General features: G+C 46.4%; 1 protein-coding gene across 10 annotated transcripts in view; it reads right to left on the reverse strand.

Annotated features, from left to right (window-relative positions):
• Nucleotides 1-17211, reverse strand: part of SMARCA2 (SWI/SNF related, matrix associated, actin dependent regulator of chromatin, subfamily a, member 2) — a 170567-nt gene that overhangs the window by 143555 nt on the left and 9801 nt on the right. For all 10 annotated transcript variants that reach the window (XM_026519295.4, XM_026519290.4, XM_026519293.4 and 7 more), the window contains exons 2-4: nucleotides 13249-13509; nucleotides 9815-9944; nucleotides 3787-4164 (exon numbers count right to left, since the gene is read on the reverse strand). In XM_026519295.4, the coding sequence (XP_026375080.1) occupies nucleotides 3787-4164; nucleotides 9815-9944; nucleotides 13249-13473 (733 nt within the window). In that variant the 5' untranslated portion in view covers nucleotides 13474-13509. The remainder of the gene's footprint in view (nucleotides 1-3786; nucleotides 4165-9814; nucleotides 9945-13248; nucleotides 13510-17211) is intronic.

Consider the following 17211-nt stretch of genomic DNA (forward strand, 5'->3'; position numbering starts at 1 on the left):
GCAGAGGCAAGCCCTGATACCCCTGAGCGCGACCCAGTGTGGCTAAGGTGAGGACGGGGGTCTGTCTTGGGTGCATCCCTCTGCCTGATTTTAAGAAACGGGGAAATGAACGTATTAAAATACCCACGTCTCGCATGTACAGAATTTCTGTGCATTCAGAGCTCACATTGTCTTCCCAGCACACTAGAATCCCTATTCAATATTCTGTGCCTTAAATAAGGATTTAAGTGGTTTCCATGGGTTGAAAAAAATAAATGTAATGAAGTGTATTTAAATTGAACATACCTAGATATTTTAGAGACCTAAAAAGAGCGGGGGGGGGGAGGGGGGCCGGGAGCAGGAGAGAGACAAGCTCTGAAAAAAATTAGCAATGAAACTTTTACTTTCTACCACAAGGTCCACCCCACCCCACAGCAAGCCCCCAAAACAAACAAAAAGCAACAAAAAAAAATCCCCAAAAAACTAAACTTTTAGAGTTCCTATTTTTAATTTCGCTTTAGTCTCTATAAAAGAAAAAAATGAATCGAAGTGGAAAAGAAGATATTGGGTTAGACTGGCATGGAGCCCACAGCAGGTAAGGACTGAAGAACTATCTGTTCAGTGTGCAACTCCTGCAGTCAACCCATAGCTGTCCAGCGGTGCCTCTGACGATGTGTGTCACTTAGGGTGAGTCACATCTCTGGAGGTTAGATTTGAAGCAGACCGCCCCAGCCAAAGACATGCTCTTGAACATGGATAACACGACAGAGCCAGACAAAGAAACACGGCATCGGGAGTTAGCTCCAGATAAGTGGATATACTTAAACTTATTTTTTCCTCAAATATTAGTAGAGGTATTTATACACAATAATACTTTTTTTTTTATTAAGGAGGGATGGAGTTAAGTAATAACAATTAAAAAAATATATTCACTCTAAAAAAATTTTTTTCTCTGCCTCATTTTGACTTGTCCTAAATGCCAATCCCCCCAAAAAGTCTTTGTCAAGTAAGGTTGCCAACTCCCTCTGAAAGCTGAGGTTTGGGGACAAGTTCTGCAACACTTTGGGGTGCAACCTCCTTCCCAGCGGCAGGAATGGGTCTGCTCAGTTGGCAGGAGGGAGCTTCTTCTAACTTTCTCCACGGCCTCCTTGCCCACTCTGGTATAAAACACTATCTGCCCCAATATTTCCATTTCTAATGAAGCCCGACTATCGAAATACAAGAGACAGAGCGCTGAGTAACAGAACAGATTCCTCCTGACGACAGAGGCCTGGTGAGGGAAGATGAAGCGTCAGAGGTGGGTCACATCATGGAGCCCCCTTCTCTGGAAATGGTCCAGAAAACGCACTCGGGATTGTGTTTACTGGGACGTGAAGTGGCTGTTAGGTACAAGCGTCCAGACAACCGAAACCTGGTCCCCTAAGTCTTACTACTTCATGTCAGTCTGCTTATTCAAACTTCGGGTGAAAAGTTTTCTGAAATGAATCATCTAGCTTCCTGCCTTCTTAAAAGATACTTTGGGATCTGTTCCTGCTGGGCGCAGATCATTTTTAAAAGAACCAATATTTGGGGCGCCCGGGGGGGCTCAGTCGATTAAGCATCTGCCTTCGGCTCAGGTTATGATCCCAGGGGCCTGGGACTGAGTCCTGCATCGGGCTCTCTGCTCCGTGGACAGAGTCTGCTTCTCCCTCCGCCCTTTACCCTGTTTGTGCTCTCTCTCTCTCTCTTAAACAAAATCTTAAAAAAACAACAAAGGTTAGCAATGCTCATGGAGGTCTGTGATGACGCCCCAGGACACGCTCCCAGGTTCAGTGAAGGACGCCTACATGACACGGTCCCACATCACTAGCTCCTGGGAGGTACAGGTTTTGCTCCCTGGTCCTCCAAATACCACCTCTCTGGTTGCCATTCAGCCCCTGCTGAAAACTACTGCGATGCGGGATGTCAAGAGTACTAAGTTCACTGACATGGAGTCTAGAGAACAAGTAAAAGGCTCTAGGTAAGGAGCGGAGGTACTTTTCCCTTTCGGCACACACGGGAGGAAAACGGTTGCCTTTGGTACACAGTTGATGACAGGTTCCTTCCCTTGTCATGAGCCCCTTTGTTACGAAGGAGCCAGCACGGGGCAGCTGCCAATAACATGGGCTCCCGGGTCAGACTGCTAGCACGGGAGTCCCGACTCTCCATATTCTAGAAGAGTCCCCCATGCAGAGTACTCAGGCTGAGCACGATGCACGAGGCAGGCCAGGTGTTTAATAAGTACAGGCCACACACCCAGAGACATGCACGGATTTTTTTTCTTTCGTCTGGCTGCCTTCCCAAGAGCTGGAGTTACGCCGTTTTAAACCCCCAACCACATCGAGGGTCCAAACTACCGTTTTCTGCGGGGTTTTCCTCTATAACCTTTCCGGTCCCTGACGTTCAGTCCCACTCGATCCTCCACGTACCAACGTGCCACGGTTACTCCACAAAGATCTGCAGCTGACACGATCCTTTCTTGCTCTTTAAAAGCCCAATCCTAAGGCTACATCCACAATTAACGAGGTGAGTTAATCCTTCGGGTAGGGCAACTCTTGGAGCTTCCCCCACCAGAAAAGAAACACGGACAAACTCAGAAGGCACATGATAATTAAAAAATAAGAATCATCATCTGAACTCCTCCCCACTGCCTAAGTCCGCCAACTTAGGAAAAGTACCGATGTCCCAAAAAACCGCTCGCAGCGATTGGCATGCCGTGGCTTGCCCCAGGGAGAGGGAAGCACACCCAGGAAATGTGTCAACGTCAAGGAAGAGCCCGGAATTCAAAACTCTAGTTAGAACAGAACCATCAACTCTTTGCTTATCTGGTGGTTAACAAAAACCTTGCCAGGGAAAACAATGTTCGGGGAAGCTCACCACATAGCCCCCTGCACCTCCGAATTCTGGCGGTGGGATCGAGCCAGAGCAACAGAGGGCCACACAAGGGTCATCTCCACCTGTTACATACTATCACGGTTTCAGATGTGATGCCAGGTCTATGTAAGAAATAGGCCGTGTGCGTTCTGTTACTGTTTGTTCTGAACAAATCTTATGGATGCCTCTATCTTGCAGTGTCTCTTACAGGAATAATAATAATACCAATAATGAAAAAAAAAATCCCACCTGGAAAATCTCCTTTTTAGTTTCATGCTAGAAAAGGCTCTGGGTTCCTCTGAGACACTGGTGAGCCACTGGCTTCCGAACGGCGAGGATCTGGTCCCAGACCCTGTCTCCCTTCCTGCCTGCCAGGAAGCTGGAGTCCTCTCACAGCTCCGAGGCAGCAACCGTGAGCTGCGGGGGGCCTCCACGCTCCTGACCTCCCTGACCCCGATTTCTCCTTCCCTTTGTTTCTGATTTCCTACTTGATAATGATTTTACTGCAATATGCTTTTCTTGGGAGGTCTCCCTCAATGCTTTTCACCACACAAAGGGGTAGAAAGAAAGAAATCAACACACATAAGGTGGCTCGAGGAGAGCTGAGGCTAGGGGCGCCTTCTGGCCGCAGGAACGCACGGGGGGGGGGGGGGTGTTTAAGCTGGGGCGTGCGGCCGGGCTCCCGACAAGCCTTGAGCCTCTTGAAAGAGAATGCAGAGTCACGGGGGACACTGCCTCCTTCCCAGCACCCTACGGTGCAGGGGCCCAGGGATCCTGGCCAGCTGAGTGAAGCAAGACAAGGGAGCCACCGAGGTACAACAAAGCCTAAGTCAGCCCAGCGCTTCTGCGCCCTCAGCAGTCCTTCTTAGCCGAGTTGGACCATCGCATTATTCACTGGGTTACACAGGAACCTACCAGATGGTCGGTTGTAGTTAACTAGGGCCTGCTGCTGCGGCTGCTGCGCCTGGGGCTGGGGCTGCGGGGGCTGGTGCTGGGGCTGCTGCATGCCGGGCAACGTCCTTTTCCCCTGGACTGCAAGCTGCAGCGTTTCGGGGAGGGGCTGGCCCCGGGCCAGCATTTTGTAAGCTAAAATCTGCGCTCGCAGCTGATGCAGCTGGACAGGGCTGAAAGGCGAGGGACCTCTGCTGGGCTGGCTCATCGCCTGCGGATCGCCCGAGATGAGGGGCCCCGGCTGGCTCGGCGGCATCTGGGGTGGGGTCGGGCCGCCTCCCGACATCGGGCTGGAGACGTGCTCTGGGGCTCCCAACGGAGACGGGTGTGGCGACATGTAACCTAGAATAAAACAGGAAAGGAGATCACACGCTGCCCCCAGTGACCCTGAAAGCCCGGCGTTCCTGGCCATTTGGATGATTTTTCTGCAACGGCACTGCCTGCTAGAAATTTCAAGTATACATCACGTAATAATGATAGAACTATGTGTAATTATCAAATTGCTCTGTACCAAAGATATAGAATGAAAATTTTCTAGTAGACACATTAAAAAGCAAAAGACAGCCAATTTTGATAAGATGTCTCACTGAAATCAACATACCCCAAGTATCATTTCATAATATAAAAATTATTAAAGACATATTTTACATTCTTTTTTTTTTTCATGCTAAGTGACAACACATCTCAATTAGGACAAACCACATTTCAAGTGAAATAATCAATAGCCACGTGTGTCCTAGAAGGTACACTGCTAGTGGCTGTTGTACACGTAAAGCAAAGACGGCAGGGAATGGTGTTATATGTTAAAAGTAGCTCCAACCTCCAAAACAAAACCTGGAAAGTGTGCACTATCTCGCAATGCGGAATGAAGAGTCTCTCCTGGGGACAGCAAATCATTATTTGGTTTATTATTATGCACAATTATTGAGGGCCTCCACTGTTATAAGCACTACCCCAGGCACTCAGTTGAGTTCTCCCTTGAAACAGAGCCTGATGGAAGGATTGAGTGCAGGGGACTTATTTGGAAGGTGTGGGCACACTGGTAGGGGGGTATAGAAAGGTGATATAAGAAAGAGACAGCAGCTGCTCTGGTGGGTACCTGAGGACTAATTTCAGGCAGAACCTCTGGGGTATGAGGTCAATGACTCACCTCCAAATTATCCCGGGGAATGGGGTGGGGGTGGGGAAGAAGTTGGGGTATTTACACTCAGGATCATGAGTCACTGCTTAGGTCACTCATTATGGTTCTGGGGAGCATTAGTCCCCAGGGAATTTTCCAGGTGTGAGAAAGAGGGGCTGAAGTCCAAGATGGCGGGCTGGCCAGTGGACATCAGGTGGGTGGGAGCACAGACAGAGTAAGGACAATTAAAGGGATATGAATGGAGTACAAATTATTTCTTCAATCCTCACAACAGCCCAGAAGTTAAATGTTGTCACCTCCATTTTTTTTTTTTTAAATAAGGAAACCAAGGCTCAGAGCGTCGCACAATTAGATCTTGGCAGCTCCAAGATTCAAACCAAAGTCCATCTGACTCCAATGTGTATATATTCATTCCAGGCTCTAATATTAATTTGGTTTTATACAAATAAGTTAGAGACTTGAAAGTCTCAAAAATCTTCTAGAACCATTTACAATATCACATAAACATGAGAGTAATTTGGGTTTTAAGAGATCTACGTGGGAAATTTAAGAATATGTTTCTTGGGGAAGAAAAGTAAAAAAAAAAAAAAAAAGGCATGAAGTAATTCAAGGAACTCATTTCAGGAGATGAACTGTAGATCGGGGCCAAGGAATTCCTAGAAAAACGTACGACTGAGCATTGCTGCAGGGAGAGCCAAGGTGAGGAGGGAACAGAGTAGCCTCCTGCAATCCTAAAGGTTGCCCTGAATTCAAACTAAGTGCCGATTAATCAAGTCACAGGTGTCCTAAGGCACAATATAAAATATCAGATTCAGGGTCTTTGCCCTTTAATAAATGTATTCGAGTCACAATTATCATAAAGGTCATCACACAGGTGTTTATTAGACATCTGCTGGGTGTTGGAACCCGAGTGGGGTTTGAGCTGGAAGAGCTCTGGGATTCCACGTGGGATCACAGAGGCCCAAGAGCATCAGACCGACACTGACTGGGGACTCAGCATCACCATTTGAGAGACTAGAGCAAAGAAAGGCCTTAATTGCTTTTATCTCAAATCGCTGTTTGGAAAGGGAAATTTATTCAGATGCTTTAAGAGGAGGGTAGGTTCCGTCCTATCAGCTGGTGAGACACAGAGCTCCATTCAGAGCAACTACCCTGATGAGAACTAGAAGATGTACCAGCTCTCATTCCCCAAATCCCTACTTCATAATGGACTGCAAAACCGCTCAGCCATCAGGGGTCTCGTCAGTCATGTAAGTCAGCCAAGAAAATGCCCCCAAAGTAGCCTGCAAGACCAGCAGAAATGTAAAGCCTGGTATGTTGTTACTTATGACAGGAAACGTTTACAGGGGATTCCCAACATGCACAGAACTTTGTCACTAACATGCTTCTTTCTTAATGAGGCTTACGTTCCCCCCTTAATTGTAATGCTGGTGCATAAGGGTATAGTTTGTTCATTATTGAAAGCACCTTCCTGATACCTGTTTGGCCAACCCTGTATCTACCACAGGGGGAGAAACTTGCTACCAAAACCCTCCTACTGGGATTTTCATAGTGGAAGGGATAATACCAGGCATTGAAATGGGCCGTTTGTCTCCCGCCTTCTGGTCTCCCCTGTTTCCAAAGTCATCAGTTATGGCTCACCCAAGAAAAATCACAGGACGGCCAACACAATGGACCAAAACATCAGACAATCCAGTCTAAACCCAACTGTTGACTAAATCGCTCTGTTAAACTATGAAGTACGGGAAAAGGAAGCTAGGAAGGTGAGAGTTGTATCAGGCACAATGATTCAGTTTACCTCAAATTCGCTAAGGAAGAAGCTGAGATTGGAATAAAAATCATTTTCTGGAATTAATCCACGCAACAACATTTTACCTCAGATGTGACAAGAAGAAACGGGAGATGGGAGATTTTTTTTTTCCCTAGAAAATATAGGAGATGTTAATAGAATCATTCTATCACAGTATGACATTAAAAATGTGACAGTGTTTCAGCTAAAGAGAGATTTTTTTTCCCCCTACATGACTAGCATTCCATAAAACTTCAGGAAAAACCAGAATCTAAATGATGAGACAACATAACGTATTTTAGTAATTATCTCTAGTTAAGAAAACGGGGCGAAGAAATTGCCTGAGTGCGAATATACGTTTGTCTGCAGGATGCCAAGGTCGATACAGAATCAGCTCCTTCTGCACGCTGGCTCCATGTGCTCATTCAAAAGTGGCCCCAAAAGACTGGCAGTTTCCCTTCCCTAGTCTTCGAGGGCCATTATCTCCCTGGTTGCACCTTGCCTCGAGAGAAGCGGTCATGTCTCTCCTTTTAATAATCTTGAACTTATAAGCACCAATTTCGTATGAATTTTCTCTTCTCTCTCTCACACACACACGTTAAATATTATATACTTGCCTTTGAAGGCTTTTCCTATCCAATGGACCAAAAATAAACAATGTTATCATTGGGACCATCAGGTACACGATTCAGTATTTATTGAAGGAAATGGTTTTGCTTCTCAACCAATACCCCAAAATAACCTGGTATGTTGCTAGGAAGTGAAGCCTGGCAGGTTTCCGATCAATACCGCGCACCTCTCTATACCTGTGTGTTTATAAATGGCTTTTTACAAGGGGGTCTTTAAAGACACATGCTATTACAGGGTCTCAGCTCTTTTTAGAGCATTATATAGAATAAGACTCTATTATACCAATACTACTTAATTCAAAAATATGCTTTTAAATAACTCATTCCCCAGCCTACAATGCACTTTACTAGTTTGCAGAAAAATATTACATGCTAATTCGGATTCCATTTAGAGCAGACCCTTACATTTCTAAGTAATTATAACTTGCCGAAATTATAGAAAAATTAGTATCTATTTAAAATTGTGGACCAGTGAACGCATCAGTTCGCTTCTCTACCTAACTGAACAAAATGAACGAGGTACCTATCCGGTTATATGCTAGACACTGTACCAAGTGTTGGAGATTCCAAGAAGAATAAAAGGAACCAAGCAGTGAGAGAAATTTTAAGATCCATAAAAGTAAAAGCACTCACCTAAAATTCGTGCATTTAAAGGGTTTTGTGTTGCCGTTTTCCGTGGGCCCTACCCCTAGAGGTACTGCAAAGCCAGGAGCAGACAGAGCGGGCACTTGGCTTTGCGAATCACTGACCGTCACTCATCTACGCCTCCCAGGTAGTACAAGTTGGTACGACATTAGCTCTGGGAACACACCTGGCTCCTCAGAATTAAATGTTAAACCTGGGAGTGTGGTCTAAATCCATTCTTAACACTGAATGGGTCAAATAGTTTCTTCCTATACTGCAAAAAAAAAATCCCAATGAAACCAGGCTGCTTGGCTGACGTGGTCAACATTTGAGTCATCCTCTGTAACACCTGTACCTGTCTGCCATCGAAATTCTGATCAGAGGCTGGGATATTCAAAACCCGCTTGACTATGAAAGAAGATACATTCCTATGCCTCCATGATTTGTGTGTGTGTGTGTGTGTGTGTGTGTGTGTGTGTATGTGTGTACACACACACACACACACACACATTTAATTGTGAATACATTTCTCTAAATCCTCAGCCAAAAAATCTCCCTCGAATGAATGGATGGCTGACCATGAATAGAGAAGAAAACCCCCACATTTATTACACTACGAAGACATGCATCCGGCAGCACAGAAAGCACAAACTTTGAATGAGAAGACCAGCAGGGTTAACTGCATGCCCCTGCACACTGAAATGACCGCACAATGATTCTGAACACAGCTTACACTGCACTCAAAGACTCTAAGGCATGTTCACTATGCCTTCAACAGTGAGGGAGGAAGGCATCAGGCAGAAGAGAAACAGACCACATACTGACTGGCCATTACTGGGGCTGAACTGTGCCCTCTACAGAGAGATGCCAAAGCCCCAACCCCTCTTATCTGTGCAGGTGACCTTATTTGGATACAGGATCTTTGCAGATGTCATCAAGTTAAGATGAGACCGTACTGGATTAGGGGAGACCCTAAAGCAATGACTAGTGTCCTTATGAGAAGAGGGAAATCGGACACAGGCGTAGACACTCAGGAAAACGCCACATGGAGACCGAGACAGATTGGAATGAGAGCTCTACAAGCCAAGGAATGCCAAGGATTGCCCTCAACCACCAGAATCTAAGAAGAAGCAAAACAAAAGATTCTTCCCAAAGCCTTCAGAGAGAGCACGGCCCTACTGATACCTTGATTTCAGGCTTCTAGCCGCCAGAACTGGGAGAGAATGAATTTCTGTTGTTTCCTGCCACCTGGTTTGCGGGAATCTGTTACAGCAGCCCTAGGAGACGAATACAGCCCCCCCACCAGCAATGACAGGTAATTCCACCGGCAGGAAAACCCACCGTACAATGTATAAGCATGCAATTCAAGGGACACAGGGGGCTCATCTTACCTTCACATCTCTGCTGTCACTTGGAGGCAGAGCTGGATTCTCCTTCTGGCTCTGTCGCTTCCTAGATGTGTTCACTTAGGAAAACAGAGCAAATTCTCTGAGCTTTCGCTTCCCCATCTAGAAAACGGGGCTGACCTAATTTACCTTGGAAGATCATAATGAGGAATCTGCCTCGAGTACACAAAGCCACTTCGCAGATTGCTTGCATGCGGGGTGGCTAGTAGAATTTACTAGTATCTTGGAAATAAAACTGCCCAGGCAAAAATCATAGTCGTGTTGGTACAGGTAAAGGGAGAAGCGGCCTATAGCATTCAACCTTCCTTAGACACGTTCTTCGGAAGTCACAAGTAAAGTAACCGATACGAAAGATCAAAGACTATGGAACGGAGCCAAGACCAGGTGTGCAGCGGACACAAACCTTGGCTGTGTTGATCCATCGGACTCTGGGGAGGACCCATCCCCGGGTGAGGGGGCCGCATGCCGGAGCCCTTCATGGATCCACAGTGCATGTCTTCTACAATCCCCTTGTCATGCAGACCATCGATGGGCTGAAACATTGAAATGACATTGGTTAGATGCCTCTTGAAGGTACAAAATTTCCATCTGGACCTTAAGATCCCTCACTTTTAAAGTCTTCAAAACGGTGGCGTAATCATCTATTGCTCATACGACAGACATATATTTTTATACCTAGACTACCTGTATTGTCATGTATTACATATACTTTATAGGTAGGGACCAAAAACTAAGACTACACCAACAGGGTCAGCAAAACTATCCATAAGTCGAAAGTTAAGGCTTTAAACAGCTGGATTGTGTGTGTGTGTAATGTCAATCGCCTACAAATAAAAATGAAGTCCTGCTCCCAAATGTCAGTAATTCTTCCCTACCCTCTTAAGTAAGTTCTGAAACCTGCTGCAGGCTGAAGTTAGTCCAAAGTCTGAAGGAAGGCTATTTGAAACGTCTGTGATGATGTATTTTTTGGGGGGAGGGGGGTCATTTTTTTCATCAGAGAGGAAAGAACTATATGGAAAGTTTCAAAGTTGAAACCAGAAAGTTCCAGGCAGTTGGGAAAAGAGGAAGAGCCGGGGTGGAGCAGAGTCCTGCCAGAGAAGGAAGGTACGGAGGGTGAATCCGAACCACAGAGAGAAGACGACTTGAAAAAGTTTTCAAGGCAGAGATGGGGGGAAAAAGTCAAGATCACAGGGACTCGAACCAGGATGTGAGGCCTTGTGCATAACAGGCGCACGATAAAGAGCCACTGAGTTGACATTAATCCAATCCAGAATCGGGCAACGAAGCATGTGTTTGGAAAAAAAAAAAAAAAAAGGAAAAGTCTATTCCTCCCCAAACTGGAAGAGCAATTTTCAGAACCGCCTGAAAGAAATAGTTCCAGGAGTTTATAGAAACCAAATGACTCCAGGCAAGAAAGTATGAGTGTTTGCAGTTTTACAGAAAGGAAAGTTAATTTCTGCAGAGTCAAAAGCACGCACTTGAAAAGAGGAAAAATTTACCATAAAGAGGATGTTCAGAAGAAAAATGGGAAGAATTTGGTATAAAGAGTGTCTCTGAGTCTGTTAAATAGTAATAATAGGGAGGAAATCAAAGCACCACAAGCAGATGTATTTAGGCCACTTGTTTATTTATTTCCAGTGATGGTGAACAGCGAGAAGCTGAATCTCAGAGGGAGAAGGAGGAGAAGAAAGTCAAGGAACTGAGCTGCCTGTAAAAGGACCCTGGGAGAGTGAGGGCATCTGGTCAGCAGGTGTGAACTCTGGGCACTTAACCACGTCCCCACGCGGGCAATCATCTGAGGGGCTGGGATTAAGGAAAAGCAGGACAGCAAAAAATGCAAACTCTCGGGAAAACAAAAGAAAGCGAAACAAAAAGAGTATCAGCAGTGTGGGGGGGGGCGTGGAATATGAGAAAATGTGGCAAAGACACTAGGCCACAAAATAGAAGGGATCAGAAGAGATAATCACCTGTAGAAACAACTCAGCGCAAAAACATACCCGTGACCCAACCCTCAGTCGTACCTTTTTACCTTCCAAATGCCTACATAATCCTAAAGGTCAGCTAAATCTCCCCTTCACATTTTATCTTTCATTTGGGAGGTGAGACAGCGTGAAACCGTCCTGAAATTATTCAACCCACTTGGACTAAGGCCCACGAGTGACAGATCAGACCTATAATAGCTCCCAAATTAATTTAATATGAACACAAGACAATGTAATGACTTCAGTATGTCTAGATGTTCAATACGTCTCCTCAAGAATATGATATGGAAGCCAAGCAGCTTTATTTCTCTAAATACCTGACAAGCTAAAAATGTGTTTAAAAAAAAAGAACCCCAAAAGCAGAGCAAGAACATGGGGATACAATGGGGGGTATCTAGCATATGTTGCTAAAGGTAAAGAGGAAGTTTCAAGAGTAATTAACAGTGATGACATGATTGTATTATGATAAAAGGAAAACAAAACAAAACAAAACAACATCGGACCCGTATGACATGCCTACCTGAGCTTACACAGGACTTCTCCCTGAACAGGGAGAAACGCCAGGTATAAAAAGTGAGCACAAAGCTGTTCCCTGGGGTGAGGCCAGGGTTAACGGTTTCTTTCTTTATCTCAGTACAGTTTTACTTTTCAAAATACGTATATATTACCCTCCTGATTTAAAAATCTTCAAATAACAAAATTTGTAAAAAAAAAAAAAAAGAGAGAGAGAGAGAGAGGAGAGGAGAGGAGAGGAGAGGAGAGGAGAGGAGAGGAGAGGAGAGGAGGAAAGGGAAGGAACGAAAAGAAAATTAAAGAAAAAGGGTCTTCCCTTCTGGGCTCCGATGCCCTATTTAAAATTGACTTACAGTCCTTCACAATTAGAGGAAAGACTTGCTCTTTTTTGATGTAATTGTTCTGTTTTAAAACCAGGATCTTCCACGGTTCGCCTACTTAGTACCAAGAGGCAGCCCCACCATCTCGTCCACCTGTGACGTCATTCGAAAACCATGGAAAACCTCTACTTGTCTCATCAGGCACCACCCGCAGGTCATGTGTGGTGTGGCCTCGCTGATTTTCACTGGCTACTGACTCCCTTTCAAAGCAAACTGTCACAGGACCTGGCTGGCTTTCTCAAGAGGCAGTTCTCTCTTCTTTGCATCTCCTGGGAAAGGCCTAACGCCAAGTTGTACTGATAGGATCATTCCTACAGCAACAATCCAAGCCTCATAAATAGAAGATTATTATAACCTTAGTCCAGAAACAGACAAATGGCCCTGCGCTCTGCAAAATCCCAGCCCTCTTCCAAAGTCAGAATAAAGCCACTTGACAGAGGAGATAGCAAAGTGCATTTTTAGGGAGTCCCTGGAAACTATTTCCTTTCGATAAAGCCTTTTAAAAAAATGCCTTCACAAATGACTCGTTTTCTTTCCACTCTGTGGGATCTATTTTTTTTTTTAAATAAATAACATTCTTAGGGAAGAATAAATTTCAATATGTCCGTTCATGGATGATGTGTTATTTTACATATACAGTTGGAAAAAAACCAAGACTTATGTGCGAATACACTTACTCACCAGGCCCACAGCCCACAACCCACAAATCACAGAACCTAATTGTTAGAACTGCAAGTCCTGTCCAGTATTGTTCGAAAAGCCAAGATCTGATATTCTTGTACAATACCTGTAACAATGACAGAGCCTCAGGACGTACGTTTTTAATAACACACAAGATAAGACAAAGACCTTGCTTGATTATCTTATTAACAAGAGTAGGAAAAAAAAAGAGGGGGGGTTATCAGGGACAGTAGCCATCCATGACTCAGAAGACGAGAGTGAACGAGAAAATAAACTCTTACCTTATGCATTTGGTGCGTGCTTTCCTGTGGGAAGTCGGCAGACCCCATTGTCGGCATAGGGTGTGAGACGCTGGGCGGTCCAGGGCTCGGCCCCATCATACTGTGCACAGAACCCGGGGATGGTCCGGGTCCTGGACTAGGTCCAAGAATGGGTCCAGGCGAGGGTCCCGGCCCCGGCGAAGGCCCTGGATGGGGCATCGCGCCAGGGTCTGTGGGCGTGGACATCGACCTCTCCTGTCTCTGCCAGTCGGTAGAGGGATACTGAGTTGGAAGGAAGAAAAGAGAAAGGAATGTCTTAAACATGATGTTAAGATCAGAATGAAACAGTTGTTAGTCGTTCATGGTGCCATTTCTGCAACAAACATCAAACAGAACTGCCCTGTCCCGTCCAGATGTTTGCGGGAGTGTGACATATGTCCATCTGCCCTAGTCTTCATGACGACCACTTGTTTAAAAGACAAAAAAACACTCTAAATGATTCCCCAGAAAGATATAAATCATCCAAGATACAAAAAAAGACCCACTGGAGAAACTCAAATTTAACACGTAAGCAGAATTCTAAACAAGTTTGAAATTTATGACCGAAGTCAACAGATGCTCTCCATTACTTACCGGCTTGGGCACCTTACAAGTCATTAACCCCCCAAAGCCATTAAAACACAAAACCCCTGAAAAAGTATCCAACCAAGACACGTTTTCCCAAGCAAATGAGCGTTGGAAACTTCACAGAGAATTCCCGACAGTTAAAAGGGGGAAAGAAGTACAATTTCAGAAATGGAGAATGAAAGAGAATTACCCATCTTGGGAAAGGCAGAGGCTGTGGGACTCAAACAAATAGGGGTCCAAATACCCACACAGAACAACCACTGGCTGAGACCAAAATGCAGTGCTGGCAGGTGTATCAGCTCCGGGCCCAGCGCAGCACCCCTCCCCCCACCCCGCCGCCGCCTGCAAGCAGCACTATGTTCCCCACCATCTCCACCGTACTGCACGTGATCAGAAGAGAACGGTTTATTTATTTATTTTTTAAGATTTTATTTATTTGAGACAGAGAGAGAGCACAAGCGGGTGGAGGGTCAGAAGGAGAGGGAGAAGCAGACTCCTGCTGAGCAGGGATTCCCAACAGAGGGCTGGGTCCCAGGACCCTGAGATCACGACCTGAGCCGAAGGCAGACGCTGCACTGACTAAGCCAGCCAGGCGCCCCAGAAGAACCGGTTTCAAGGGTGGGCCTCCTGCCGGCCCATGAACTGAAGACCACTCGGAGAGCTGAGGCCAGGGATTCATCCGAGGCCTCTCTGTGGTCCAAGATCCCCCAGACAAGACACCCGTGACCACTGGATCGGGCCCAGCACGGACGAAGTGAGAAAACCCCAGCTCTCCAATTTCGGGAAAGCCCTAATCCATCACCCACACTCCAAAACTTCTTGGCCTCCCCTCCCCTGGGGAACTGCCTCATGGTGGTGGTGGGTATGCCTGCATCTTGGACCTGAGCCAAAATGAGCTGTTTCCCATCAATGATAAGTGAATAGCACTAGCGAGAGCAAGCGCGACACCTGACCTTATGTTATCTGGGCCCACACGCATCCGGACACACAAAAACTTTTCTGCTGTCAACCTCACAAAACAGAGCCTGAGACCCCCTCAGTGATTTGCTTACCCACTACTTAGTGACTGGGAATTAACCAAAGGGGCCCAGCCACTCACAGCCGGGGTCTTTCCACCGTGAAATGAGGTTAGAGGGGAAACATAAAGACCCACATTAGTGCCGTTCTCAGCCCCCTGCTCTCCCGTCTTGCTGAGTCTCCAGAAGGTGAGGGCCTTGAGGGAAGGGGTCTTACTCTTCTTCACTCCCCTGTGTCCCCAGCACCTCCAGCCCGCGCGTAGTAAGGGCTCAAAAAAGATCTGAATGAACTGCCCACGGATTCCAAGGGCAAACTATTAATAGCGTCCGTTATTTTATAAATAAAAAATTAGAGAGTAAACCGTGCCTGAGCTATGTTCACATAAAGAAATCTAAGAAGGGTAGGCAAGAATTTAGGCCATTCTGATAAATGAATTCGGGCTAAAACGGGAAGCAATGACAGGCTACGGTGGCATGATTATAACACAGTGTTTTGCTGATACAAGACGGGACTCAGAGAACCCAGCTGAAGTGGTTTCTGAAACACCAGGGCAGCTTCAAGGGTGAATTACAGCCTTGAATTCACTAGAGAGCCAAATGTTATTATTTATTCTTTGTGATTAACAAAGCAGGCGGAAGTAACTTTTTCTTTAAACTTTTTTTTTTTTTTTTTTGCATGCCACCCCCTCACATACAGGCTCGTTCAGTCAGCGTCTTAAATTTAGGAAGCTGACGTCAATCAGAGGTACTACAAGTTTTAATGTTCTTTCATGTATATCAGCAAAGTAATACACCCCTTCATTTTTTAGTGAATAAAAGGAAATTGCTTACTTCCTGTTATGGTTTACCTTGAAATGGGCTTCAATAGCTATTCCGGTAACCCACCACCAGTCTGAACAATGAAGATACAAATACCCAGCCTGGCAGTCCCCACTTGCCACATTTTCTGTTTTAACGTATGTTGTCCCAGAATCCTCGCTCGTGCCTCTGCGATCACTTTCACGGGGAATCTGGCAGAAGGCTGTGACTACGTGTATGTTGTCCCATAAAAACGCTCCTCGTTTTTCGTTCAAGGCAACTCCTAAAAAGCTTCTTAAAGGGGGAAAACAGATGCGGGGGCGGGGGAATGGAAAAGTACTGGGTACTGCAGGGATGTGAACACAGGAACGTGTTGTAGAGGAAACTCCCGAGGAAGAACTGAAGCATCAGTGCAAGGGCCTGATGCGTGAGTCCACAAAGCAGCACCATTAACGAAAGAGAGACGCTCAGAGAAACCGCCACGCTGAGCAGATGAGGAGACTTGGCCCGTGCGAGGAAAGGGCAGGAATCTGGAGGATCGTCCAGCTTGGGAATGGGACACTCTGGCTGTTCTGACTGGGTGTCCAGATCTTCTCGTCCGGGACCACCACCAACCCTGGGTCCCGGGACAGAGTGCTTTTCCTCTGTGGAGCCTTTTACGTTCTTCTGGGCTTGAGAAAAGAGTATCTGAAGGCTTCCCCCACCTGTGCACCCAGGACTCAAAGCATCTCGAGAACAGGCTCCAATCCTGCGTGCGGTGGCGTTCACGGGGCAGAATGTGGGCTGTCCCGGGATTCACGCCGTGCCACCAGCACCCGGGTACCCTGAAGAGGAGTGACTCTCACAGAGCAGGTCACAGCCCTGGCCTCTTAGCCCTCCCTCTGCATTTTTGCTGGCAGCTTCGCCGTACAGCTCGCGCACATAACCAGACTTTCCGGCAGCGGGGAGCAACTCGGGATGTAAATTACAAAGCGGGGCAGCTCTCGGGCAGAGGCGCGGGGCATTACTAAGTTACTGCGCTTGAGGCTGAAAGTCCAGTGTTGGCCAGCTCAGCTTCTCCTTCACCAAACACACTGGTGTCCCTAGGAATCAAACAGGCAGTGATGGTGGTGGGCACAGCAGGGACCGGGGAGGGGACGGCTCAGATCACCAGAGCAGGGTGCCAGCAGGAGGTCCCTGAACAAGGTAACACTCAAAATCTGTGTTTCTTTTGTGTTGGGAGGTAGGGCGGGGAGAGTTGTACATTGTCACAGCAGAGCACAGCCTGTCCCACAGTTACGTGGTTGACAGAATGAAGGAAACGTGTCTGGCGTGGGGGGACTGGGGCATAAAGCACAATGACCCCCCTATGCACTGCACTGCAAGTCCCTGTCCTCCCGTAATGCATTCCCCGAGGGCTGGCCGCTGTGTTCTTGGCCAAGACATTTTCAGCAGTACACCCTGTCTCCTTCTGCATCCTGACCCTGCCTTTACAACTGGGGAGTGTGTGTTTTTAAAAAATAAAAGTCCTCGGAGCTTCCCACAGCTGCAACGACCGCAGACA

This window comes from Ursus arctos, unplaced genomic scaffold, assembly GCF_023065955.2.
Source record: "Ursus arctos isolate Adak ecotype North America unplaced genomic scaffold, UrsArc2.0 scaffold_33, whole genome shotgun sequence".
In the NCBI taxonomy this organism is placed as follows: domain Eukaryota; kingdom Metazoa; phylum Chordata; class Mammalia; order Carnivora; family Ursidae; genus Ursus; species Ursus arctos.